Genomic DNA, 27,069 nt, shown 5'->3' with positions numbered 1-27,069 from the left:
TTAGTTTTAAAATAAGTATTTCATCTCCCTATCCTTTTCATTTTAGAAACTGGCATTCAACTGAAGTGAACTGCTGATAGATAACTGGAAACACCCAATACATATCTCCCACTGACATACCAAGTATTGCTCCCTTCCCATCAAGATGCCAAGTCAATTACCAGGTCCTCCTCTTGATCATATGCTACAAAGACCTGATACCATAAAATTTATTCTTCACAGTTCATTAATTGGCTGTCTTCCTAACTTTTCTTGTTCAAAGACGTCTCCATTTTAATTTTTTTTTAACTAGTCTGCCAGTGGCCCGGAGTTATCATTATTTTTTGTTTTACACAACTCTCAAATTCCACTTTATTACAAGCCTCACAAACGATACAAAATACTTACTAAGGTTTCTCATTAAGCACAGCTAGCACTTGTATTCTAAATGCAAAGGATTACACATTAATGCTACTTGCCCTAGCATGTCAAACTCATTCATAATACAGTATATATATATAGTTAAAATCTTGAATCAAATTTTTCTTCTTTTGTATAAATCTCACTAAGTGGAAAACATTCTATACAAGAGTATGTACTTATGACACCAACAACAAAATACTGAAAGCACAACTAAGAATACCCACTTCAATAGGACAATGACAAACTGTGAAAATGAAACAATAATGGGTAAAGCATGCCGTCATGTGCTCTAAAAACTGAGACTCCAGATTTGAGAGAAAAAGAACACCTTGAGGCCAATGAAGGGATCAACAGCTTCGCATTCCCTCTTGAAAATCTACTCAACACCAGTAACATTACTGGAATATAAGACCCTGGTAATGAAGATGGGGGACAAAACCTCAGTACACTGATGCTACGGCCCAACAAGCACCTTTTCCAATGGAGGGCAAAGGAGGATGATCCAAACAATAACTCTTGTTAAAAAGGAGATATAAGAAATTACCAGTACTTACCACTCACTAATAAAGGGAAAGGATTAATAACAAATAATATTCACTGAGTTTTTAATAAAAAGGTAAAACTGTAACATAAAAAGTCTATGTAACAATACTGACCGATAGGTGAAGAAGTATGGATACTTATCTACATCACCATATACTACTGATATGGCTTCTAAGTTTCCCCAAAAACAGACCTTAAATAATAATGAGAGAAAAACTGAAATTCTAGATCTATCCAACATATCCAGGAAGACAGCAATATAGTACAAATTAAGTTACAGTATGCATAAAATTAATATATAGTATACACAACCAAGAAATTCCCAAACACAAGTACTACAGTACAGTAGTTTGACAATCTTATCATAACAATGATTCAGAACAATTAAGGTAAAATAAATATAAAATATATCCTTCCTACTACTATAGTATTAAGTAGGTCTAAAATTTTTACTACACTTTATTTTGGGGGACACAAAATAAAACCATTATCTAGAAATAGTGTTAAGAACATAAAACCCTACAACTAATCAGTTTCCATTCTTTACTAATATTTTGACAAAAATATCCTTACAAATTTTCTAAATCACAGGAAATGGAATTAGGTTAGTAGTAAGTGCATTAAGTAAACAATCCAATTATCCCTTATGTAAAAATATACATTTCTATATACTGTATTCTTCAACAAAACAACAGCACAGCTTTTCAAAGGTGTAAAACAAATGTTAAAATTACAAATAAAACGTAACATATAAAAGACACACATACTCTGAGCAATCACTGGTAACACTCTACCTGAGTACTACAACTTCATTTCTACCGAGTTCCACTGCATAAACTACAGGAATATCATCTTGTATCAAACTAACACAACTTTTGTGAATTAAGATAATAAACAAGATAAGCAAAAAAAATGAATAGGAATAGAATAGAATATAGAATTTTGGCCAAAGGCCAAGCACTAGGACCAACCAGAAAGGTTTGAAAGGTGTAACAGGAAGAAAATCTCACATTTGCACTATGAAACAAATGTTTTATGAGAGGTGGGATAGCAAGATGGAAGAAGGAGAATATGAATGTAGGTACAGTAAAAGGAATGAAAGGGGTTGCTGCAATGAATCTTAAGTAATACCTACAGTGCATTTCATGATGTGCACAGACACCATTAAACCCCCTCGAGGAAAAACATTCTCATATTAAGAAGTTACAAAATCAGTAAAAAGTAGCAGAGGAATTATATGACATTTACCAAAATCAGTCAAAAGTATGCAATGAGCTCAACAATGCCCATAGCAAGAGACATTCCCTAAAATACATGAAAATATGTCTATATTATACTTACTTTCATCAAATAGGCTTCATCACAGAGAGAGAGAGAGAGAGAGAGAGAGAGAGAGATGAGAGAGAGAGAAGAGAGAGAGAGAGAGAGAGAGAGAGAGAGAGAGAGAGAGAGAGAGAGACTTGTTGATTTGAAAGGCCAAACAATGAATATTACCTGTAATTACCTTAAAATATAAGTGCCCAAGTATGAACTCTTTTACCTAATTCATAAACCTAAAACTTCTGATACTTGAGCTCTTGTGTCACTTGGAGAGGTAACGGTGTGACCGATAGTTCGTGGATCTTCATAAATTTCATGGTCATTACCACCCTTAGCTGTCTTGTCCCCAAAGAAATGTATGGTCTGCAGAAGAAAATAATACCATGCAGAGGCTAGAATAGTATCCAATATTCATACATTTATGCTGAACAGATACACTATAACAGAGTTAACAGACTAAACTTTTAGACCAAATAACACAAAGTTACTCAGCTTATATCAGAGAAGTACTGTATGTTGAATATCTATTTTCATCCTATTTTTTAGATTAATAAACATGAAAGACATTTCCAGTTCCAGTCACAGGATACAGAACAAATATACTATTACTATCCTGTGTTCTTTTAATCTGTACCTCTATATCTAATTTTACTTTCTCTGAAATTATTTTTTTAGCTGCCAAAAAACTGTACACTACTGCATGAATCTTGCATACTACAACTTCTAGATAAAACAAATACACTCTTTTAATTTCCAATAATTTTGCATAAACAATGTCCTAAATTTCAACATTAGTAATCAATATTTTAACCAGATCTCTGAGCTAACATTCTCAACACACAATGGTTTTGTGTACAAGCTTTGTTCTTAATAAATATGATATTGTTATGATACAAAAAAGTTTTATACATACTTACCTGGCAGATATATACATAGCTATTGACTCCGTCGCGCCGACAGAATTTCGAATTTCGCGCACACGCTACAGGTAGGTCAGGTGATCCACCGCGCCGCCGCTGGGTGGCAGGAATAGGAACCATTCCCGTTTTCCATCAGATTTTTTCTACACCATCTGTCTCCTGAGGGGAGGCTGGGTGGGTAATTTAATTGTACAGTTACCATCCGAGTTACGACCTGCGCGAGTTACGTCCACCCGTACTTACGACAGTGTCCGACAGGGGTCTATTTTTTTATATTTGGCGGCGTTTACTGTTTGGCAGCGCGGTAGCGTAGTGCGGGCGGGGGGGGCGCGGTATGACAGTTACGACGGCGCCGGCAGCACAGCATCCCAGACACTCATCCCAACCACCTCACTCACTGTCTAGACATTGTAGCAGGAACATTTTTTTCATACACCTTTGCCATGGCCCCTAAGAGAAAGTCTGACTCATCAGAATGCAATTCTGCCAAGAAAGCTAGGAAGGCACTGACGTTGGAGATGAAGATGGACGTAATCAAGAAAATATGAAGGTGGATGAAAAGTTTTTTAATTGTATAAGCAGAAAGTCTCCATCTCCCACTCCACGGTCTCCACCATTCTAAAGGACAAGGAAAGGATTAAGGACGCAGTGAAAGGAGCAGCCCCAATCAAGTCAACTATTATCACCAAACAGCGTGAAGGACCGATAGCAGACATGGAAATCTACGATGAAAAGAAAAAGCAGAAGATCCAAACGACACTTAGCATGTTTGTCAAACGAACACAAAAGCCCGCCTCATCCAGCATCGAAGCCACCCCCTCCCCTACATCGGCCAGCGCAGTAACCACCCCTTCCCCATCCCCTGCTCGCCTGACTTAACAGCTGATCTTTCTTTCGACCGTGCGTATGAAGAAAGTGTTGATGACGTCGAACCAAGCCACCAGTGAAACATTTTAATTTTGAGGGTTGTTTTGTTTGGCTTATTTTTTTACATGCATATGTATTTTCTATTTTGTACTACAGTACTGTATGTTTCTATTTTTGAACTGTAACTTTTCTATTTCGTATTTTGATCTTCATTTGTATTTTTGTATAATAAATTCAACTGCAGTAATAAATATTTTATTTCTAAAACCATATTATATTAGATGTATGTACGTAGTATATCAACTAAGCAACTGAAAAAAAAAGCTAAATACATTGCACCTACAGTATAATATTAAAATATCTCTATGATAAAACAATGATAAAAGTGAAACTAAAAAGGCAATAAAAAATGATAAAGATACATAAACAGCTTGTACGTATAGTACAACAGTAATATTATTCAACAGAAAAAGTATGATAAAAGTGAAACTAAAAAGCATAAATTATAAATAAACAGCTTGTATATACATATGTACAGTAATATTATTCAACAGAAATATATGATAAAATTATAAAAGTGAAACTAAAAGGCATTAAAAATGATAAATAAACAGCTTGTATATACACAATAATATTATTCAACAGAAAAAGTTACTTAAAAATGCAACACATTCATATCATATGTCCTCGAGTACAGTATAATCTTCCACTTTAACCGAGTACTTATAATCCTCGTGTCGGCCATTTTGGCTGGTATTTTCGACTAACGACCATTCTGACATACGACCTGTTGGTCGGAACGGATCTAGGTCGTAACTCGGATGGTAACTGTATATATCTGCCAGGTAAGTATGTATAAAACTTTATTGTATCATAACAATATCATTTTTATACATTCAACTTACCTGTCAGATATATACATAGCTGATTCACACCATTGGGAGGAGGGTAAAGACAGCTAATAACTGATTTAACAGGAAACACACAATCGTTGTAGGTAATAATAACATAAAACCTTGGTTCCTACCTGTTTAGACTGAAGACTTCATGGTTAATGCCCAGGAGTCTGCTTAGTCTCAAGAGCCTCAGCGAGATATTGATCTATTGCTAAGAGTTCTTGTAGGTCTGCCAAAGGGGTCTTATCCACTTACTTGGCCGATCCTATAAGGGCTATGTCAAAGGGTTTCAATCCACTTATATGACAAGAACCTTTTTTCTAAGGAGCACAATCCCGATCCTGATCACCTTAACCTAACCAAATGTTGTTTCTAAGATTGCAAGAAGTCATCCCCGGAACTCCTTGCAAACAACCAAAAAACTCAATCACAATATTTTACACCTAATTCTTTATGAAAAATAAATAAAAATAAACAAATATAATTTCAATTTGTACTACCTCGCTTGTAAGACCTATTCCACATTTCTCATACTGTCAAAAGCACCAAAAGCCGCCTGTGCGAGCCCAAGCACTCCGTCAGCAGAAAATCCTGATACTGTCTTAAAAGGAGAGGTCCATGTACGAATTTAGACAATGTCTTTAATAACTACTCCGTTTAAAAGGCACATTTCTAGTTCCTCACTAGCAAGGGCTATGGCTGCCTGTGCGACACCAAGCACTTTTGCCAGTAGTAACACAAAAACCCGCCTCAAATAGTGGAGATCTCCGTAATCAAAGACACCGTTTTTTTTTTTTTGATCCAAGCCTATCCTGTAAAGATAAACTCAAAGTTCCTTACCTAAACAAGGCCCATGGGCCGCCTGTGCAACAACTAGCCGTCAGGTAAGAAAGTTAGAGCCCATCCCACCAGTATGGTATGGAAGTATTAAACTTTTCATAAAAGTTTAAGGATCGGTATGTGTCCTCAGTCCCAGCACTGTATCCGCAGACACAAAAGGACCTAGAGAGAAGCACTGTCGTAGGTAATTTTAACATCTCTAAGATAGTGGGATGCAAATACCGAGATGCATCTCCAATAGGTCGCATTAATAATGTCCTTCATGGACATATTCTTTTGGAATGATAATGATGTTGCCACTGCTCTTACCTCATGAGCTTTAACTCGTAATAATTTAAAGGAATCCTCTGCACAATCGCTATGAGCTTCCATAATCACACTTCTAATAAAATACGCTAGCGCTTTCTTGGACATTGGTCTTTTCGTGTCCCGAACTGCGCACCATAGACTTTGTTTACATGCCTTCAATTCTTCTTTCTTTTTAAGATAGAACCTAAGAGCTCTAACTGGGCATAAAGTTCTTTCAATTTCGTCTCCCACTAAGTTTGAAAGACTTTTCACCTCAAAACTCCTTGGCCATGGTTTCGAAGGGTTCTCATTTTTGCCAAAAACAGAGTTTGAAAAGAACAGATGGCTGCGTCTTTCTTAAAACCCACCCGAGAATCTAGGGCATGGATTTCACTTATTCTCTTAGCCGTCGCTATGGCTATGAGAAAAAGACACTTTCTCGTCCACTCCCTGAACGAGGCACGGTCGGGAGGTTCAAATTTTCCGATGTAAGGAATTTGAGCACAACATCCAGATTCCAACTTGGCGGAGTAGAGGATATAGATTTTGACGTCTCGAACGATCTTATGAGATCGTGCAAATCTCTATCCTCTGCCAAGTTTAAGCCTCTATTTCTAAATACAGCTGAGAGCATACTTCGGTATCCCTTTATTGTAGATACGGACAGATTGGATTCCTCTCTCAGGAATAACAGAAAATCTGCTATATTGGTCACAGAGGTATCGGAGGAGGACAGCTTATTCTTCCTACACCATCTTCTAAACACATCCCACTTCGATTGATAGACCCGGATAGTTGACGATCTCCGGGCTCTAGCAATTGCTTTCGAAGCCTTGCTTGAAAAGCCTCTCGCTCTGACCAATCTTTCGATAGTCGAAAGGCAGTCAGAGCGAGAGCGGGGAGGTTTTTGATGGAACCTCTTGAAGTGGGGTTGTCTGAGAAGATCTATCCTGTTTGGAAGAGATCTTGGGTAGTCTACTGTTCCATTCCTGTACCTCTGTGAACCAATCTTGGGATGGCCAAAAAGAGGTGATGAGAGTTAATCTCGTCCCTGTTGATGCTACGAACTTCTTCATCACTACTCCTAGCAACTTGAATGGAGGGAAAGCGTAAGCGTCGAGTCCCGACCAATCCAGTAGCATGGCATCCACCGCTATCGCTCTGGGTCTTCTACTAAGGAGCAGAAGTTCTCTATTCTCTTTGACAGGAACGTCGCAAACAAATCTATCTGCGGCCTTCCCCACAGGTTCCACAGTCTTTGGCAGACTTGCTCGTGCAGAGTCCACTCCGTGGGGAGAACTTGTTTTGTCCTGCTGAGCCTGTCTGCTCTGATATTCCTTTCCCCTTTTACAAATCTGGTCAGGAGGGTGATATTCCTCTCCTCCGTCCATGACAACAGATCCTTCGTTATCTCGAATAGGGAAAACGAGTGCGTCCCCCCGTTTTTTTATATAAGCCAACGCCGTGGTGTTGTCTGCGTTGACTTGAATCACTTGATTTCTTACTTCTGACTCGAAGAATTTTAATGCCAGAAACACTGCATATAGTTCTTTGGCATTTATATGCCAATCTCTTTGTTCTTTCTTCCATTTGCCAGAGACTTCTCTTGCCCCTAGAGTCGCTCCCCATCCCGTCTCTGAAGCGTCTGAGAACAAGATTTGGTTTGGGTTCCGAACCTCTAGGGACACTCCCTTGTTCTCTTTGAGTGGGAGCAGCCACCACTTAAGGTGTTTCTTCACCTCTATTGTTACCGGAAAAGTGTCCGACAGATGGCCCTTCTTCCAAGTCCAAGATCTCTTTAGGAAGAATTGTAGAGGCCTTAGATGAAGTCTTCCTAGGGATACAAATTGTTCCAGGGAAGAAAGAGTCCCTAGAAGGCTCAGCACTCCCTGGCTGAACTCCTGTCTTTCTTTAGGAAGGATGTAACTTTCTGAATCCCCCGAAGAATCCTTTCTTGGGACGGAAAAACCCGAAAATCCCGAGAATTTATCTGAATCCCCAAATAGACTAAGTCCTGACTGGGGGGTCATCTGCGATTTCTCGAGATTCACGAGAAGTCCTAATTCCTTTGTCAATTCTAATGTTTTCTTCAGATCCTCCAAACATCGTTCCTGGGATTTTGCTCTTATCAGCCAATCGTCTAGGTACAGAGAGATGCTTATGCCTTCCAGGTGTAGCCATCTGGCTACATTCCGCATCAGGTACGTAAATACCTGTGGAGCCGTGGAGAGGCCGAAGCACAAGGCCCTGAACTGGTAGACTTTCCCTTGTATCACAAACCTGAGATACTTCTTTGATGACGGGTGAATAGGAACGTGGAAATATGCATCCTGCAGGTCTAGAGAGACCATCCAGTCTCCTCTTCGCAGGGCTGAAAATACCGAGGCAGAAGTCTCCATCGAGAACTTTTTCTTTTCCACATATTTGTTCAGAATGCTCACGTCCAAGACTGGCCTCCATCCTCCGGATGCCTTTGGAACTAAAAACAGGCGGTTGTAAAACCCCGGAGAGGAAGGATCCTGAACCTCTTCTATTGCCTCTTTGTCCTTCATTCCTATCACCATCTGAAGAAGTGTCTCCCTCAGAACAGGGTCCTTGTACTTCGCCGACAGTTCCTTTGGGGAATTCGACAAAGGTGGTCTGTCCTGAAAAGGTATAATGTAACCTTTCCCCAAGACTGCTAGCGTCCAAGGATCGGCTTTCCTTATCGTCCAAGCCCCTACGAAGTTTAGGAGTCTGGCCCCTACAGATGTTTGGAGGACTTCGCTGCTACTTTGATTTCTTGAAAGATCTAAAGGAGGACCTTCCTCGCTTTTCTGCTGTCTTCCTTTTCGTTGGAGGACGAGAGGTGGAACCTCTCCGAAAGGGCACTACCGGAGTACAAGTAGTCTTCCTCGCTACTGGTACTGTTGGTCTTGATTTCTTGGAGGATTGTACTAATAAGTCTTGGGTTGCCTTTTCAGCAAGAGACTTTGAAATCTCCTTCACCAAGTGCGAAGGGAAAAGGTGATCCGAGAGAGGAGCGTATAAAAGGGCTGACCTTTGTGAAGGAGAAACCGCTTTGGTTAGAAATGAACCAAACAATGATCTCTTCTTCACTACTCCTGCTCCAAATAGAGATGACAATTCTCCCGAACCATCCTGAACCGCCTTGTCCATACAGGATAAAATGCAATGCAAAACCTCAGGTTCTAAAACATCTGGTTCATTTGCCTTCTTGGCCAGCACTCCAAGGGACCAATCCAAGAAGTTAAAAACTTCTAGTACATGGAAAAGTCCCTTGAGGTGCTGATCCAATTCTGACATGCTCCAATATGCTTTAGCTGTATTCAAAGCATGTCTTCTCGATGCCTCAACCAAGCTTGAAAAATCCGCCTCCGCGGAAGATGGAAGCATAAGTCCCATCGCTTCCTCTGTCCTGTACCATATTCCCCTCCTACCCCCGAGCTTACATGGAGGAGTGCAAAAAACTGTCTTCTGAGCTTCCTTCTTCACCTTCATCCAATTATTTAAAGATTGAATAGCCTTCTTCATTGATATGGCTGGTTTCATTTTTAAATACGAAGACGATTTAGGAACCTTCATACTGGAGAACAGAGATCTCGGGGAAGGAGGAGCTGCAGGGCTTAGAGAGTCTCCAAATTCTTGCAGGAGAAGAGAGGCTAACACTTTGTAGTTAGATACCCCCTCATTGTTCGGGGTTTCTTCCTCCGACACTTCATCCAACTCCATCCTAGAAGGAGAGCGAGCTCTTTTATTAGAATCTTTGTCCGTAGACCTATTCCCTATAGAAGAAATACTCCTAGAAGGAGAGAGACTGACAGATCTAGAAGCTCTCCCTTTCTTATCCACCAAAACATCCTGAGACATGGAGGTTGAAACCGTAACCTTCGATGTACCAGGTTGCTTCCTTGAATTAGGGTTTCTACTTGTAGGAGACTCGCTATCCGAAGACATTACATGAAAAGATCTTCTGTTACCCCTTATAACTTCTCGCTCTTGCCACTCTCTTCTGTTCAGCTGGCGCCTTGCGCCGACTGGCTCTTGCGCCCTTGGTTGAATTTCCGGCCGCGGTTGGCGCTCGCGCTCGGCTAGCGCTTCGTGCCTCGCTGGCTCCTCTCGCGCGGCTGGCGCCTCGCGCTCGACTAGCGCTTCGCGCCCGTCTATCGCGTCGCGTCTGGCTGGCGCTTCGCGCCTGTATATCTCTTCGCGGCAGCCTGGCGCTTCTCGCCGGGTTGGCGCTTCTCGGCAGTCTGGCGCATCGTGCCTGGCTGGCGCTTTGCGCCTGGCTGGCGCTTCCCGTCTGGCTGGTGCTACGCTCCTGGATGGTGCCTCGCGCCTGATTGTCTTTTCCTGCTTGTAAGAATTCTCACGCGCGGCTGGCTCCTCGCGCCTGGCTAGCTTCTCGCGCTTAGTCGTCTCATGCGATATCGGATAGCGCCTGGTTGCCACGTTGCTCCTGGTTGGCGCCTCGCGCTTACGTGGTAGTTCTTTGCGGCTGACTGGCGCTCCGCGCCTGGCTGGTCGCTTCGCGCTCGGTCTGGCGCTTCACCCGCCTGGCTGGCGCCTCGCGCCCCGAACTCGCGGGTCTGTGAAAAATAGACCCTTCATCCGAAGAAGAATCTTCTTTTCTGGGAGGTTGATAGTAAGGGTTTTTTGACTTCTTCACAGGAAGATTAACATCCTTTCTTCTTGGAGGATCTCTCGAAAGAACCCCGACTAGAGAAGCAATAGACTCTTGCATATCCTTTAATATCTTCGTCGTTTCTTCTCTCTGGTCTAAACGAGAGGAAGGAGAGCCTTCTTTCTCCATTCCCCACGACTTAGCGGGAGAAGCCAAAACCTTTGCTTTCTTAATCTCTGTCGGGGAGTCCTCCGAAAAACGTTCCGGACTCGAGTTTATGCCCGATTCTTCCCAGATCCTCTTCAAGGGACGAGAACGATCCGCTGATCTCCATCCTCTTTTAGGTGAGGAATTCTCCGAAGATGAAAAACATTCACGTAGAACGCTTTTTCTAATGCGTTCTCTGGCAGTCTGTGACGTTACAGATTCTGCCGAAGAGACGTCTGACTGGTGGGGATCCTCCATAACCTCCGTAAGGCTTTCGACATTCCCTTCTTCCTCCTCTAGGCTTGGGAGCTTGAAAGAGGTCTAGGCCTGGGAGCGTTGTGAAGCCAATCAGACGCCTCCTCCACTTCACTGGGGAAATTCACATCACTTTCCACAGCACTACTTTGCTTACCTCTATGGCAGCATTTTACGCTCCATTTTCATAAGCGCAGCTTTAAGGCTGCTATCTCCGAAGCAGAGTCCGTAGGATCTGCATTCGGAGAAGGACCTGAAATATTACAAGGAGCGTTCATAATGTTAGAGGAGGGTACAATATTACTCACCAAACCACTTGAAGATTGAGAGCTAGGCTTGGTTTTGGAAGATGACTTCCTTAACCGGTCTTTCTCTAATTTCCTTAAATAAGAAGTTAGAGACTTCCACCCTTCAGCACTCAAACTCTCACATTCATGACAAGTGTTATCCATCGAGCATTCATACTTCCTGCATATTTTACATACAGTGTGAGGATCAACCGAAGCTTTCGGCATTCTCACCTTGCACCCTTCATTCACACACATTCTCACCACACTTCCAGAATCAGACATCATGATGAAAATTCCAAGCCAAAATCCAAATAACGATCCACAAAAGCGTATGCCAGTACAACGATCCAAATACGTCACCAAAGGGTCCAAAACGATGATCAATTGTATCCAAAAACGAAATCCAGCCGGAGATACCAACAACGATGTTGCCAGTATGGGCCGCAGAAAAAATCTGATGGAAAACGGAATGGTTCCTATTCCTGCCACCCCGCGGGCGGTGACGGTGGATCACCTGACCTACCTGTAGCGTGTGCGCGAAATTCGAAATTCTGTCGGCGCGACGGAGTCAATAGCTATGTATATATCTGACAGGTAAGTTGAATGTATAAAAATATTAATTTTTTTTAACTAGAAATCTAATGATTGAAAATTGACAATGTTACAGATTCTGACATTAGTTCTTTTCAACATTTGTTATCAATGCTTGATACACATATGGGTTGAAAACTAGGCAATCAAAAAGGCTTTTTATTTTAATTGGAATCCAGCTATCTCTGCATTTAAGAAAAAGCAGAAAAATTAATATCAAAAACTTTTTCTGGAGAACAGATTTTTCAATATAAATATAATGCAACTATTTAAAAAATCACTATAACTATTTAAAAAATCACTATGACTCCCAATTTATACTCACTAATGCAATGAATGATGACAGATTACCAATGTTCTGAGATATGGGCTAGATGAATGGGAAAAACATTAAGAGGTAGGAGAGACTGGTATGTCAAAAAAGCAAAAAGCTGGTTTCCCAAATTAATCCTTAAATGCCGAGCCTCTATTTACCAAAGTGTCTCTCGTATGCCAGCGGCATTCGGGAGTTAGCACCGAAGCGGAAATAAGTTTTTTTAAAAAAAAATCACAGCATGCTTAGTTTTTTAGATTAAGAGTTCATTTTTAGCTCTTTTTTTTGTCATTGCCTGAAGTTTAGTATGCAACCATCAGAAATGAAAAAAAATATCACTATCATATATAAATATTGGAATATATGACAGTGCAAAAAAAAATTTCATATATAATTGTATAAAAATCGCGCTGTGAGCAAAACGGTTAAAGCTAATGAGTTAATTTTTTGTTGTTGTATTGTACACTACGTTTGCAATGATTTTGGTATATAACAAATTATGAAAAACGATCAAAGCAACACAGGAAATATTATCACAAAATGAAGTTGCAATGATTTTGGTAGGTATAACAAATTATAAAACGATCAAAGCAACACAGGGAAAATATTATCACAAAATGATGCATGAATTCGGAATGTGTGGACGTAAAAAAGTTTTTTAAAAAATTCACCATAAATCGAAATATTGTGCTAGAGACGACTTCCCGTTTGTTACGAAACGAAGGTAATATATTGAATATTACTAGACTGTAAGTGTTTTAGCTTACAATTGCAGTTTTCTACCATTTCGGTCGAGTTAAAGTTGACCAAAGGTCAAATTTTTTCTATTTATCGTGATTTGTATAAAAATCATTCAAAACTGATAAAAGCTACAACCATGAGTTATTTTTTGTTGTATTCTACATGAAATTGCACACATTTTCATATATAAAACTTTATGTAACGGCAAATATAAAACGGTGCAAACATTACAACACACAGACGAAAGAATTTCTGAGATTTTCGGCAGAGTTACCGTGCGCGGACGTAAGGAAAAGTTTTTTTTTTAAATTCACCATAAATCAAAATATTGTGCTAAAGTTTTCCAATTTGTTGCAAAATGAAGGTAAATGAGTGAATATTACTAGAATGTAAGAGTTTTAGCTAACAATTGCGGTTTTCAACCATTTCGGTCGAGTCAGTTGACCAAAGTTTGAAATTTTGGCACTTATTGTGATTTATATGAAAATATTTCAAAACTGATAAAAGCTACCACCTTGGGTTGTTTTAGGTTGTATTCTACATGAAATTGCACACATTTTCATATATAAAACTCTATGTAACGGCTAATATAAAATGGTGCGAAAATTACAACCATGTGACGAAAGAATTTCTGAGATGTGTCACTGATGCTTTTTAGTGCGAGAAGAAAGAAATTCGCTCATGCATGCCTGGGTAACGCTTGTAAACAAAACAACAGCTTGATCCGTAAACTCCCAGCATCCCTCAAGGCGCTTGATTTAAAATTTTTTGCAAACTAGGCCTATAACTATTTTTCCACAAATATTTAAAAAAACTTTTTGTAGTCGGCATATCGCATGTCAATTAAGGACCTGACAGACAGTTTTAGTCAACATATAATATGTCCAGTCGGCGTTTAAGGGTTAAATCTTACAATAAACTTAATCAGATCTCAGATATTACTTATGCTTTGTAATTTTCCAAACTACTGATTTTCACTATTGAATACTTAAAATATTAAACTTCATCAACAAACATTTTCGTCATGTCTACCCTTTAAGGACTTAGACTGGCAATGAGTTCTCTCCAATCTTCTCTACCCTGTGCTCTATTCTAACACCTTACTCTACGACTTCTTTGGTTTTAGATTTTTAGCAAAAACACTAGTAAAATAGTTTATATATGAGAATATGAATACAATTAATAAACTAGATCACAAAACAATGTAAGATAGTTACAAAATATTACAGCTTAATGTACTGTTAATCAGTAATCAAGTAATACTCTTTATGTGGTAATATGTGAACTGAGTTCTCTCCACTATCCTTAGCTCTAGTGCTCTTTCTGCCACTGGAAAAACTTTTCACATGGCAAACATACATTCCTATTTCAGTTAACATCATTTGAAATGCTGAGAGAAAATCCAAAAGATTTTGGCCATGTTTTTTATAAGGTCTGCTCCACCATGTTCTCCACAGTCTTCAGTACAGGAAAATTACTAACATAACTAACATCTACAAACTTTCAATAAGATAATGAACTAATTAGTTCCCTTACTGTATAAGATTTAAAAAAAAAAAATTCCCTACACAGGGATACAGCTTACATTGAACCTTAGTATGCATACTGCAAACAGTAAAGTTACTGTAAGTTGTATTTGGTCTCATCCAGCAAACCATCTAAGGCTAGGAATGTAACTCGATGGTTTCGTAAAGTTTATAATAATCTGTTACTCATTTCCTTCCTTATACAGAATATATCTTCAGAGACCTGAAAATGACTCACCTTAAAATCTTTCTCCAAGAAGCGAAGGCAGTAAGTCTTATCCCATCCTTTGGGGAAAACATCAAAGCTGATCTGCCCACCTGAAATATTACATGAATCTTAATTTCAAACATTTAACCACACTAATATAGTTTCTAAGGTACTTTGATACAAAAAAACTGAAAAAATTCAGTTCTAAAATAGTTAATTTTTTACCACATTATAGAAACCAGATAATTTTATGTAAGAGTATTCCTTAGTGTGAGCTGGAAACTGCTGTTGAAACTAAGTAACATAAGGTCGGCAGGCGAGTAGGTGAAAATCCCAACTTGCCTAGCTTAAGCCATCATTTATTCCTCAGGAACCATGTGGGGTGGTTGTGGTAGGGTTTTATGGTACAAGGTTCTGGTTTGTAAAACCAAAAAAACTTATATTACTTCAAAACTTGGTATCTCTTCACACGTAAATAGAAACAATCACATTTTATGTGGAGACTCATGCCTCAAGTGGGAGGATAGTCTTTCAACACACTGAATTTCTACCAGGCCATGAACATGAGCAGTGGCCAGATTGGTAAGACCCTGAGCCAGGGTAAGACTGTACTACCATTCTACAAAAACTCTGGAGAACCAAACACTGCCCTAACGATAGGATGGCAAGTCAAAGGTAAACAATATCTAGGTTAATCATAAATTGATGGATTCACATGATGACTCTATCCTAGAGAATCCTGGGGACTACATAACCAATTGGGTAGCCACCACTGGCACTAGGGACTGTGGGCAATGCCCTAACAATAAAAATGATATTGTTATGATACAATAAAGTTTGTTCATACTTACCTGGCAGATATATATATAGCTGTATTCTCTGAAGTCCGACAGAATTTCAAAACTTAAGACACACGCAGTGGGCGGCCAGGTGGTTAGTTCCCATTCCCGGAGGCGGGTATCAGGAACCATTCCCATTTTCTATTCAGATTTTCTATTACCACTGTCTCCTGAGGGGAGGTGGGTGGGCACTTTGATTATATATATCTGCCAGGTAAGTATGAACAAACTTTATTGTATCATAACAATATCATTTTGTTCGTGAAGCTTACCTGTCAGATATATATATATAGCTGAATCCCACCTTTTGCTTTACTAGAGTCTCCAGCAAGGTAGTGACCTGTATAGCTGGTGAGTTCTAGATGATCTGTCAACGGGAGCGTGACCACAATGTGACTAGACCATATTGACCATACTATGAGGGCTAAGAAGTAAAATATATATCACCACCTGACCAACCTAGCCAAAGTTAAGGATGTTAACTAAAGCTAAGAATTGAGAAGTCCGCCACTGGCGGCCGACCCAACAACTATAATTAACAGCTCTTCCTAACCATTTTCTACAGGATAGGATGAGTGGTACTTCTTGCCCCCAAGACTGTGTCAGCGGACACGTATGGCCCTAGTGAGCAGCAGATCTCATATGTCGTCTTCACATCTCGCAGGTAGAGTGAAGTGAACACAGAGTTGCTTCGCTAAAACGCGGCACTCAGGATGTTACTGAGTGCCATGCTCTATTGAAATGCCTCTGAGGCCGCGCCCTCACCTCGTGAGCATTCAGTTTAAAAGATTTCAAATCCTTGTCCAAACATGACGAATGAGCCTCTTTGTAAGAGCTCTTTAAAAGAATGCCAGGGCGTTTCTTTGACATGGGCAAGTCTGGTCTTTTTACGGAACACCGCAGAATGTCCGAAGGAACTCGCTTCCTTTAGTCTTATCTAGATAAAACTTGAGAGCCCTGACAGGGCACAGGACTCTCTCTGGCTCTTGCCCAATAATTTGTGCCATCCCCTTGATATCCAAGTTTCTGGGCCAAGGGTTAGACGGGTTTTCATTCTTAACCAAGAACGAAGGGCTTAGAGAACACACCGCATTATGTCTCTAAAGCCAATATGTCTGCTGATGGCTTAAACTCAACTAACCCTCTTTGCCGTAGCTAGAGCGGTTAGAAAGATTAGCCTTTCTGGGTCACGTGCTTCAAGTTTGCAGAAAGGAGAGGTTCGAAAGGCTTCGACATCAGGAACTTCCAGACTAAGTCTAAGTTCCATGTCGGAAGCTTCGATTTAGACAGTTTCGAGATTTCAAAAGACCTCAAAGATCGTGAAGGGCTTTGTTCGACAGATACAAACCTCTGAGTCCAAAGACCGTCGACAACATACTTCTGTATCCTCTAATAGTCGAAACTGCCAGCTTATCCACATTCCTCAGACAGAAAGGGAAGACGGCAATCTAATTCACAGAGGTTGAGGTGGAGGAACAGCCATTCTTCCTGTACCATCTCCAGAAAACGGCCCACTCCGCTTGGTACACTGCAAGAAAGGAAGCTCTTCTAGCCTTGGCAATTGTACTTGCCACTGATTTGAAAAGCCTCCCGCTCTGGTCAACTTCTCGATAGTCTGAACGCAGTCAGACTCAGAGCGGAGAGGTTTTGTAGTACCTCTCGAAGTGGGGCTGTAAGAGAAGATCGGCTTTCTCAGGAAGGGTCCTTGGAAAGTGCACTAGGAAGGACATGACCTCTGTGACCCAGTCGCTCGACGGCCAACGTGGGGCGATCAGCGTCATCCTCGCTCCCTCTGACGCCGCAAATTCTCTTATTACTTACTCCTAAGAGTTTGAATAGGGGAAAAGAAACTAAACATCCATCCCCGTCCAAACCCATAGGATGGCGTCTCTTGTTACCGCTCCCGGATCGTGAAAAAAGGGGAGCAGTCTAGAGGAAGCCTCTTCGTCTTCAACATTGCGAAGAGATCTATCAAAGGACGCCCCTAGTCTCCACAACTCTCGACATACTTTTAAGTGAAGAGTCCACTCGGACGTCAGAAGTTGCTACCGTCGATCGAGAAGATCCGCACGGACGTTCTGTAATCTTGTAACGAACCTCTTGAGGATCGTTACGTTCTGTGCCTGTCTCACCACAGGCTCTCTCTCGTTAACTCGAACAGGGACCGAGAGAGTTTCTCTCGATACTTCTTGCAATATGCAAGAGCTGTGGAATTGTCAGAGTTGATCTGGACCACTTGGTCAACAACTCGTTCTTAGAAGAACTGGAGAGCCAACCTCATTGCTTCCAATTCTTTGAGATTATGTGCCAGGACATCTGTTTCCCTCTCCAGATGCCTGGCACCTTCTCGCTATCACCTTAGGTGATCGTTGACCGACTGAGAAAATGTTCAGAACATTCCATATCTTCGATGTTATTTCAGTTTTCCAGTAGGAAAAACTGGAGAGGTCTGAATTACAGTCTCTTCAGGCAAACAAACTTCTCCAGTGAGGAAATGGTCCCCAGCAGACTTATCCATTCCCTCACCGAGCCTGTTTCCTTCCCCAATAAGGCTGCGCTTTGCCTAAGCAGGTGTGCATTATCATCATAGCGCTATGCCTCGGTAGACTCTTACAGAATTCTGTTACAGTGTGGTAAACACAACCGAAGAGTCTAAGAGATCTCTGTTGAAAAATTTCGCAAAGCGAAGGCGATGTTCATTCATGCATGCGAGAATTCCCTTCAACCCGAGGCAAAAGTCCGTGATTGTAGGGCAGAGATACGGTTAGTCAGTCAATCCCGCAGGAGAGAGAGACGTAACCGACAGCGCATGGCAGACAACCAGCTGGAACTGAGCTGGCTCTACAGCAGTGTTGCCACTAGATCCGCATATGAATTCCGTCTGGAAAAAACAAAATATATTTGTTTAGCCTTGATAACTATGCAGAAATTTTTCCCGTTCCGGACAGAGTAGGACGGAAATCGGAAAATGAAATGATGGTGCTCGCACTGTGGGTTTATTTTTCCTTCATAACCTCAAGAAATCCGCACTTTGGCAATGCTGCTCTACAGTGACAGCAGTCTACTTTTGCCGTCTGGCACTATTCTGCCTGAGTTGCCAGCTATTCCTTTCTACAAAGGGATATGTTTGATACCATCATCGAGCAGATAGAAACTCTCAAGCAGGTACATTTAGGCGAAACAGATTTCGCTAAATACAGAAGCTGAGCTGGTGTTGTCGTAACAATACCTACAATAACTAAAAGGGAAACTGGAAACTCCTGGAGGGTTGCCGGGAGTACCGAATAAATGTAATTAGAATAAAAGTCCTCTCAGTCGCCATCCATAGGGATAACTACGGTATGCGTATATAACTTGAACCATACAATCGCTTAATAGCAATATGACGCGAATGTAAAATACGTAGAGTATTTTGGCCACTTGGACAGCTATCTCCCTACTACATTCTTTCTTCGACGAGGAAGAGAGGGAATGGAGATCGACTGTCTTCGTCCTCTTAGCCAAGAGAATGAATTAGTATTAGCCGCAGCAGAGTCTCAAGTGAGAACCGAGAACCGAAGAGGACAACTCAAGCTTCTATGTTATCGGACAGAAGGCTTCATGGACATAGTCTACAAGTCTTTTTCCCCGACGAGCCTCAGCGAGGTAGTAACCAATGAATGAAGAGTTCTTCTGAATCTTGTCAATAAGAGCTATCCGATTACGCGATCGAATGTTATTGGGATCTTTGTCAATGAGAACTAACCCATTTATGTGACAAAGAGTTTAATATTTTGTCAATGGGGCTTACCCATTTACCTGACAAAACGTTAATATCTTGTCAATGGGGGGAAACCACGGATATGACAAAAGGTAATCTAGGAATTTTGAGCATATAGTCTTCCCGATTCCCGTAGAAATCGAGGAAGGGGCAGGATTCCTGCTCAGAAGGTTCCCCTTAGGCAGCGCCTTCCTGATCGCAGAAGAGGCGTTTTATGACACCGAAATCTGCTAAAATTTACTAGAGTCTCCTTCTAGATGCCATATCATTAGAACCAACCTGACTACCTTAGCTTTTGCTATAAACTCATTTACAACAAAATAAAAAGGGATCCCTCGCCTTGAGTGCACGAACAGCTATGCATCACACTGTAACGATGCTATGGCTAGCAGATCAGTCTCAACTGAGGCCTCCCTACATGCCTCTACAGCACCTGTGTTAGGATGTGAGTCAACCCTCTTTGGAAGCTACAGCTCCTATGAGCATGGACAGATAGACAGCTCTGATGAAAACGAGAGGTATATGCTCCGACCAGTGCCTTGACCAGAAAAACAAGCTAATGGCCAGCATGGTACTACCAGTTAAGTTGATTACTAAGCAAATCAAATTGACAGGAAAAATAGATGATGATGTTCAGACCGTTCTATAGATTGCAATAGGCTTTCCTCCACAAGAAACTGCAATTTTGGGATGTGAGAGCAGAACACTATTAGCTTCCTGCTCAACCATGTGGCAAATTGGCTGATCACTGCTGCTTGAAAAGCATCTCCCCATACTACAAAGTAGGAACCAGTCTATTCCAAATAACTACCAATGGTGGTTGAGCTGGTTTGAAAAACATTCCATCTAATTGTCTAATTAGAAGGTCCCCCCCACACACAGTATGCAGGGAGAGGTTTGGGAAGTCAAGGATGCCAAAAGCTTTGGGGTGGTCAAAGTGGGGAAATCGGGGGACGTAGTATTCATTCCCTCTCATCACTGGCAGAATGCTTTTTAGCCTTCCTCTCGAACCTTTTTCACTATATACATAAAGTGGTCTAGCTCCAAAACTCCTCACAGGAAGGTCAGTACAGCATGTCCTACCCCTACAGATAGTATAACAAATTGATATAAATTCACAATCACAGGATGCATGAAGTGACACACACACACACACACACACACACACACACACAAAACACACATAATCACCCATGTACTTCATGGGTTTGCTAATTTTTCTTTTTTCCCATCAGAAAGCAAACACAATGCCATACATATGATAAAGAAAAACATCTTTCAACAAGCTGTCACGCAGAATGCAGCAAAATGTCTGTGTACAACACAGCTGAAGGAAAAAATATTGATGGTGGCAAGTGAAATGGGGGTTTTCCCTAATCACCCAATTACCACCAGTTGCAAATTTCAATGACCAATTCACCTTGCTGCTGAGAAATACTCCTACATAAAACATGTTACCAGAACAATAGAATCAATCTTCTAATTATGAAGTACCCCTTAGGACCACACTCTGACAACAAACCTGCAACGTTGCAACGTTCTGGTAAAAGGCCATTTAGCAGGTTGTTAGCCATTAAAACAATTGAACTATGTATTCTTCCAATACAGAAAGAAAGTTATAGTATTCAAAGTAAATAATAGCAGGGTTGTCTTTAACTTTGTTTAATAAAGGAACTGGTAGTTTGTTGATTATTGCAATTGTCAAACTGTTAAGTGGAATAATATTTAAGACCCCACATTTAAGTAACAAAGTACTGTACATTAACCAACATATCTAATCAAATGACAGACATCATTTGCAGTGTAAAGGAGTTAATTATTTTACTGTTATAATTTTCTTTAATAAAAAAAAAAGTATATCTTAGTTTTACCAGACCACTGAGCTGATTAACAGCTCTCCTAGGGCTGGCCCGAAGGATTAGATAGTTTTACGTGACCAGGAATCAATTGATTACCTAGCAACGGGACCTACAGCTTATTGTGGAATCCGAACCACATTATATCGAGAAAGGTATTTCTATCACCAGAAATAAATTTCTCTGGTTCCGCTTTGGCCGGGCCGAGAATCGAACTCGGACCACCGAATTAGCAGCCGAGTGCGAAGTCCACTCGGCCAACGTGGGACTTTCTTTAATAAAACATGCTGTGCTTAAATCTCATTCTTTTTAAACAAATAATTCTTAACTTCTCCAAACTGCTTGTATTTTTCATACTTCTAAATAAGTTATACTACAATCACTGATTTAAAGTGATTATCCCTCACCTATGACTGGGTATGGTTAGTCCAATTACTGTATGGAATTGCATGAATTACCACAATAACGACAAATGTTCTTTACAAAGGGAAATATAAATCAGAATTAGGATTCTACAAGAATTTAAAAAAATAACAAAAACATGCAAGGAATATCAGTAATTCCTTACCTATAGAAAACACCAGACCAGCATCAGAAAATTCTTTCTCTAATTCAGACACAAATTTCTTTCTGATGTTATGTTCCTGAGGAGATAAAAATACATTTTCTTTATCCACAAAATTAATTTTACTCATGTTTTATGTTTTGAAGAATGTTTTTCAAAAACCAAAAGACTACTCAGTTTCACTCAAAAGTTTTCAAACCAATTCAGTAATAGGAATGCATATAGCCTTACCTTATCATATTCACCAAACTGGTCTCTTTCTGCTTGGGAGCAACTACGACCTACTGGACAAACATTAATGAGGCCATTACGAAAAATTCTACGAATGTACCTCTCTTCACTGGCAGGGTAATGTTAGACATGTAACGCAAAGCAAAATTGATGAATGTTTGAAGTTTTTCTTCTCCCATGTAGTTCTGAATAGACTGTAAAAAAAGAAGAAGAGAATATTGTTACTGGGTGGGTCTCACATGATAAAAAAAAAATTAATGCAGTACTCAACGTGTAATTACACTTATTTATATATTGATGAGTATGAATAGATAAAAACTGACTGACCTCTTTAGCAATCAGGTCCCCATTCTTGTAAGCTACCAAACCATTTTCAGCAAAAACATAATCGAACTTCATCACACCTGCAGAGAGTAATGAATTATCATTTCCATTAAACACTTTCTTTGTCAACTGTTATAGGCTAAAAATGACAAATTTTTAATCAATTTGTATTTACCCCAACTTCAGTATACTTGTATGCTCAGGTGTTACATTGACTGCATTTGTTGGGGAGGGGCAAAACAGGAAGGCAAACTTCTAAAAGCACATATCTACAAGCACTAGTGAGGAAAAAAAGAAAAAAAAAAGAAGTGTTCCCAAGCCTAACAATAAAAATTTTAAAAACCAGCTACCAAACCACACTATCCTAGGATTGCCAACTTCCATTGAGTAAGTAAGTGTAGAAAGGACTGACATGAAGAATGCTACACATTCAACTGAGAGCAGCAAGATGTTCTCCTGAAACCCAACTGATAATTGGAACTATATTCAAATTAAATGTTGCCAGAAAAAAAAGCTCTGCAAGTGGATTCAAATCCTTGCCCCCCAAAAATGTGAAGTTTTCAGCATGGCATAACTTTGTCATACACCCAAATTCAGACGCCAAGTGACAGGCAAGAGGAACTGGATCTAAACAGTATTCCAGCAAGAAATTACCCTCCTAATCTAATAGCCACACCCCGTAAAATGATATTGTTAGTATACAATAAAGTTTTGTACATACTTACCTGGCAGATATATACTTAGCTTACGTCTCTGACGTCACGACAGAATTTAAAACTCGCGGCACACGCTACAGGTAGGTCAGGTGATCTACCTTACCCGCCACTGGGTAGCGGGTGTAAGAACCAATCCCCCTTTCTTGTCAGATTTTCTCTTCCACCTGTTTCTGAGGGGGGCTGGGAGGCCCTCAATCGTATATATCTGCCAGGTAAGTATGTACAAAAACTTTCTTGTATACTACAATATCATTTTGCACATGAACTTTCCTGCCAGATATATACTTAGCTGATTGACACCCTTGGTGGAGGAAGACATTCAAGTACAAAGAAGGGGAGACAACAACACATGTTAAAGGAATAAAAAACACCCTTGGTTCTTACCTGATTTAGGCAGAAGACTTCATAGTTACTGTCTATTAGTCTGCGTTGCTGAAGAGTTACAGCGAGGGCGTGACCTACAGCTGAAAAAACTCTTTGGGTCTACAATGGGAACTGACTCCACTTACGTTGGTAGAATCCAGTTAGGGTCTTGTCAAAGGGGATCAACCCACTTAAACATGACAGAGCCTGTCCACTACCAATGCAAGGAGCTTCAAGCACAAAAACAGATCACCTAACCAAAACACAATGTTAGTACTACGAAAGAAGGAGGTGCCTCCTGCATCCTCCTTCACACAACCAAAAAAACACACAATACAATCAACAAGGGAAAAATATCTAAAAATGGATATGCTTCAGCTCCCTGCCCCAGCACTGAATCTGCCGATTCGTACGGGCCTAACCGAAAGCACTTCTCATACGTAATTCTTACGTCTTCAGGTAGTGGTTGGAGAAGACTGACTCACACCTCCAAAAAGTCACTTTCATGAGGTTTTGTAAAGACATTCTTCTTGAAAGCCAAAGACGTCGCAATGGCCCTTACCTCAGGTTACAAGATGAGTGGGCTTCTTTTATAAGGTTCCTAATAAAGAATGAAGGGCATTCTTTGACAAAGGCCTACTGGGTCTCTTACAGAACACCAGAGGTTGTCTGAGTTAGCCCCAAGTCTTTCTTCCTCTGGAGATAAAACTTAAGGCTCCTTACAGGGCAAAGAGTCCTTTCCTCTTCTACTCCAACTAGGGAGGATAAGCTTTTTATCTCGAAGCTCCTGGGCCAAGGGGATGAGGGATTTTCATTCTTGGCCAGGAAAGACGGGAGAAACGAACAAATAGCGGAGTCTCCTTGGAATCCCACATTTCCTTCCAGAGCTTGCAGTTCGCTGACTCTCTTAGCTGAAGCCAAAGCGAAGAGAAACAATGTCTTCATAGAGAGGTCTCTGAAAGAGGCTGATTGGGGAGGTTCGAATCTCGAGGACCTCAGGAACAATAAGACTACGTCCAGGTTCCAGCTTGGAGTTAAACTAGAGGTTCTTTTAGAAGTCTCAAGACTTGATTAAATCATGAAGATCCTTATCTTCAGAGATGTTCAATCCCCTGTGTCTGAACACAGAAGATAGCATGCTCCTGTAGCCCTTTATAGTCGAGACCACCAAACCGCACCTTTCCCTCAGGAAGAGTAGAAAGTCTGCTATTTGGGTCACAGAGGTACTGGTGGAGGAAATGTTCTGATTCCTGCACCAGCGTCGAAAAACATCCCACTCGACTGGTAGACCCATGGTGGTGGAAGGTCTACGTGCATTGGCAATAGCCCTTGCAGACTTGCCGAAAAGCCTTAGCTCTGACCAGACTCTTCATAGTCTGAATCCAGTCAGACTGAGAGCGGGGAGGTTCTTGTGAAACCTGTCAAAGTGGGGCTGTTTGAGCAGATCGACTCTCAGTGGCAGAGATCTTGGAATATCTACTAACCATTCCAGTACCTCTGTGAACCAGTCTTGGGCGGGCCAGAACGGAGCTATCAAGGTCATCCTTGATCCCTCCGATGCTGCGATTTCCTTAAGAGTTTCCCCCAGAATCTTGAAAGGAGGGAATGCATACAGGTCTAAGTTCTTCCAGTCCATCAAGAACGCGTCTACCGTTACTGCTCTCGGATCTGATATCGGGGAGCAGTAAAGGTCTATCCTTGCGTTCTTGGAGGTCGCGAAAAGATCCAGATGAGGTCTGCCCCATGTCTTCCACAGCTCCTGGCATACATCCGAGTGCAGAGTCCACTCTGAGGGAAGGACTTGGTTTCTTCTGCTCAGCAGATCGGCTCTGACATTTCTTTCTCCCTGTACGAACCTGGTGAGGAGACTTATCTCTCTTTCCTCCGACCACAGAAGGAGCATTCTTGCTGTTTCGTACAGGGAGAATGAGTGAAACCCCCCCTGCTTCCTGATGTAAGCCAGGGCTGTGGTGTTGTCCGAGTTGATCTGAACCGATGTCTTCTAGATGAGGGGCTCGAAAGCTTTGAGGGCTAACCAAATCGCCAACAATTCTTTTTTGTTGATGTGCCAGGACAACTGTTCCCCCACCCAGGTGCCTGACACTTCTCTTGACCCGAGAGTCGCTCCCCAACCCTTGTCCGACGCGTCTGCAAATAACACTAGGTTGGGGTTCTGCAGATGTAAGGAAATGCCTTCCTTGAAGAGAAGAGGGTCTGCCCACCATCGGAGATCCTCTTTTATCTCGTTCGAGATCTTGAAGTTGAAATCTAGACCCTGAGATCTGCGGTTCCAGTTCCGATTCAGAATGAACTGGAGGGGTCTGAGGTGCAACCTCCCTAGAGAAACGAATTGCTCCAGCGAGGAGAGTGTCCCCAACAGACTCATCCACTCCCTCGCTGTGCATACATCTTTCTCTAGAAAGGTTGCGACCTTCTCTGAACAACGGGATATCCTTTCTGGGGATGGATATGCACGAAAAACCTGAGAAACCATCCGAATCCCCAGATAGATCCGATATTGGCTGGGGAGTAACTGTGATTTCTCGAAGTTTACCAACAATCCCAGAGAACTTGCTAAGATCAACGTTATGTGAAGGTCCTCCAGACATTTCTCCTTCGATTTGGCCCTGATCAACCAATCGTCTAAGTAGAGGGAAACCCTCACTCCCTCAAGATGCAGCCATTGTGCTACGTTCTTCATTAGCCCCGTAAACACTTGGGGGGCTGTGGAGAGGCCGAAGCACAAAGCCCTGAATTGGAAAACTTTCCCTTTCCACATGAATCTTAGGTACTTGCACGAAGAAGGATGGATCGGCACGTGGAATTAAGCGTCCTGAAGGTCCAGTGACACCATCCAGTCCCCGGGACGAAGAGCTGCTAATAATGAAGATGTCGTCTCCATTGCGAACTTCTCTTCTTACAAAGACGTTCAGGGCGCTTACGTCCAGAACGATCTCCATCCTCCTGAGGCTTTGGGAACAAGGAAAAGACGGTTGTAAAAACCCGCGGAAAGAGGGTCCTTCACCATCTCTATCGCTTCCTTCTCCAACATAAGCTCTACTGCTAGAGCAAGGGCTAGATTCATGTGAGGGTCTTTGTACCTGGCCACCAACTCCTGGTGTAGTGGTCAAAGGATGGTCTCGAGACGAAGGGAATGAGGTAGCCTTTCTTGACTATTGCGAGGGACCAGTTGTCCGCCCCCTTCTGTGCCCAGACGTCTGAAAAACTCAGCAGTCTGGCACCTACTGTAGTCTGGAAGACACAGGTATTACTTTTTCGATCTAATAGATCGAGAGAAGGTCCTTCCTCTCCTAGGAGGTCTTGTTCCTCTGGAGGAAGAAGCACGGGAAGAAGGGCCTCCTCGAAAGGGCTCTTGTCTGCTCGATGCCTCTTTCTTAGTCTTAAGCCGGAAAGAAGCCTTAGGAATTCTCGCCAATCGTGCCAACATATCCTGAGTAGCCTTTGCCGAAAGAGCGCTGGATATACGTTGATAATCTTCTTCGGGAGAGCTGCGGGGAAAGTTGAGCGTACAACAGAGAGGCTCTCGTGCATGCGACACAGCCTTGGTTAGAAAAGAGCAGAAT

The 27,069-nt window shown here is 41.4% G+C and overlaps 1 protein-coding gene across 1 annotated transcript; it reads right to left on the bottom strand.

Annotated features, from left to right (window-relative positions):
* Positions 1 to 2,361: 2,361 nt before the first annotated feature.
* Positions 2,362 to 26,094, bottom strand: LOC135203341 (uncharacterized). The gene is given in 7 exon segments (XM_064233084.1): positions 2,362 to 2,628; positions 14,862 to 14,941; positions 21,855 to 21,930; positions 22,083 to 22,166; positions 22,169 to 22,276; positions 22,410 to 22,535; positions 25,708 to 26,094. Coding segments are annotated over 7 exon segments (999 nt in total). The 3' UTR covers positions 2,362 to 2,490.
* Between the last annotated feature and the right edge of the window lie 975 nt (positions 26,095 to 27,069).

The sequence above is a fragment of the Macrobrachium nipponense genome, chromosome 24 (assembly GCF_015104395.2).
Source record: "Macrobrachium nipponense isolate FS-2020 chromosome 24, ASM1510439v2, whole genome shotgun sequence".
In the NCBI taxonomy this organism is placed as follows: Eukaryota; Metazoa; Arthropoda; class Malacostraca; order Decapoda; family Palaemonidae; genus Macrobrachium; species Macrobrachium nipponense.
The sequence above is the reverse complement of the archived record's forward strand: the minus strand, read 5'-3'. Positions and strand labels throughout refer to the sequence as shown.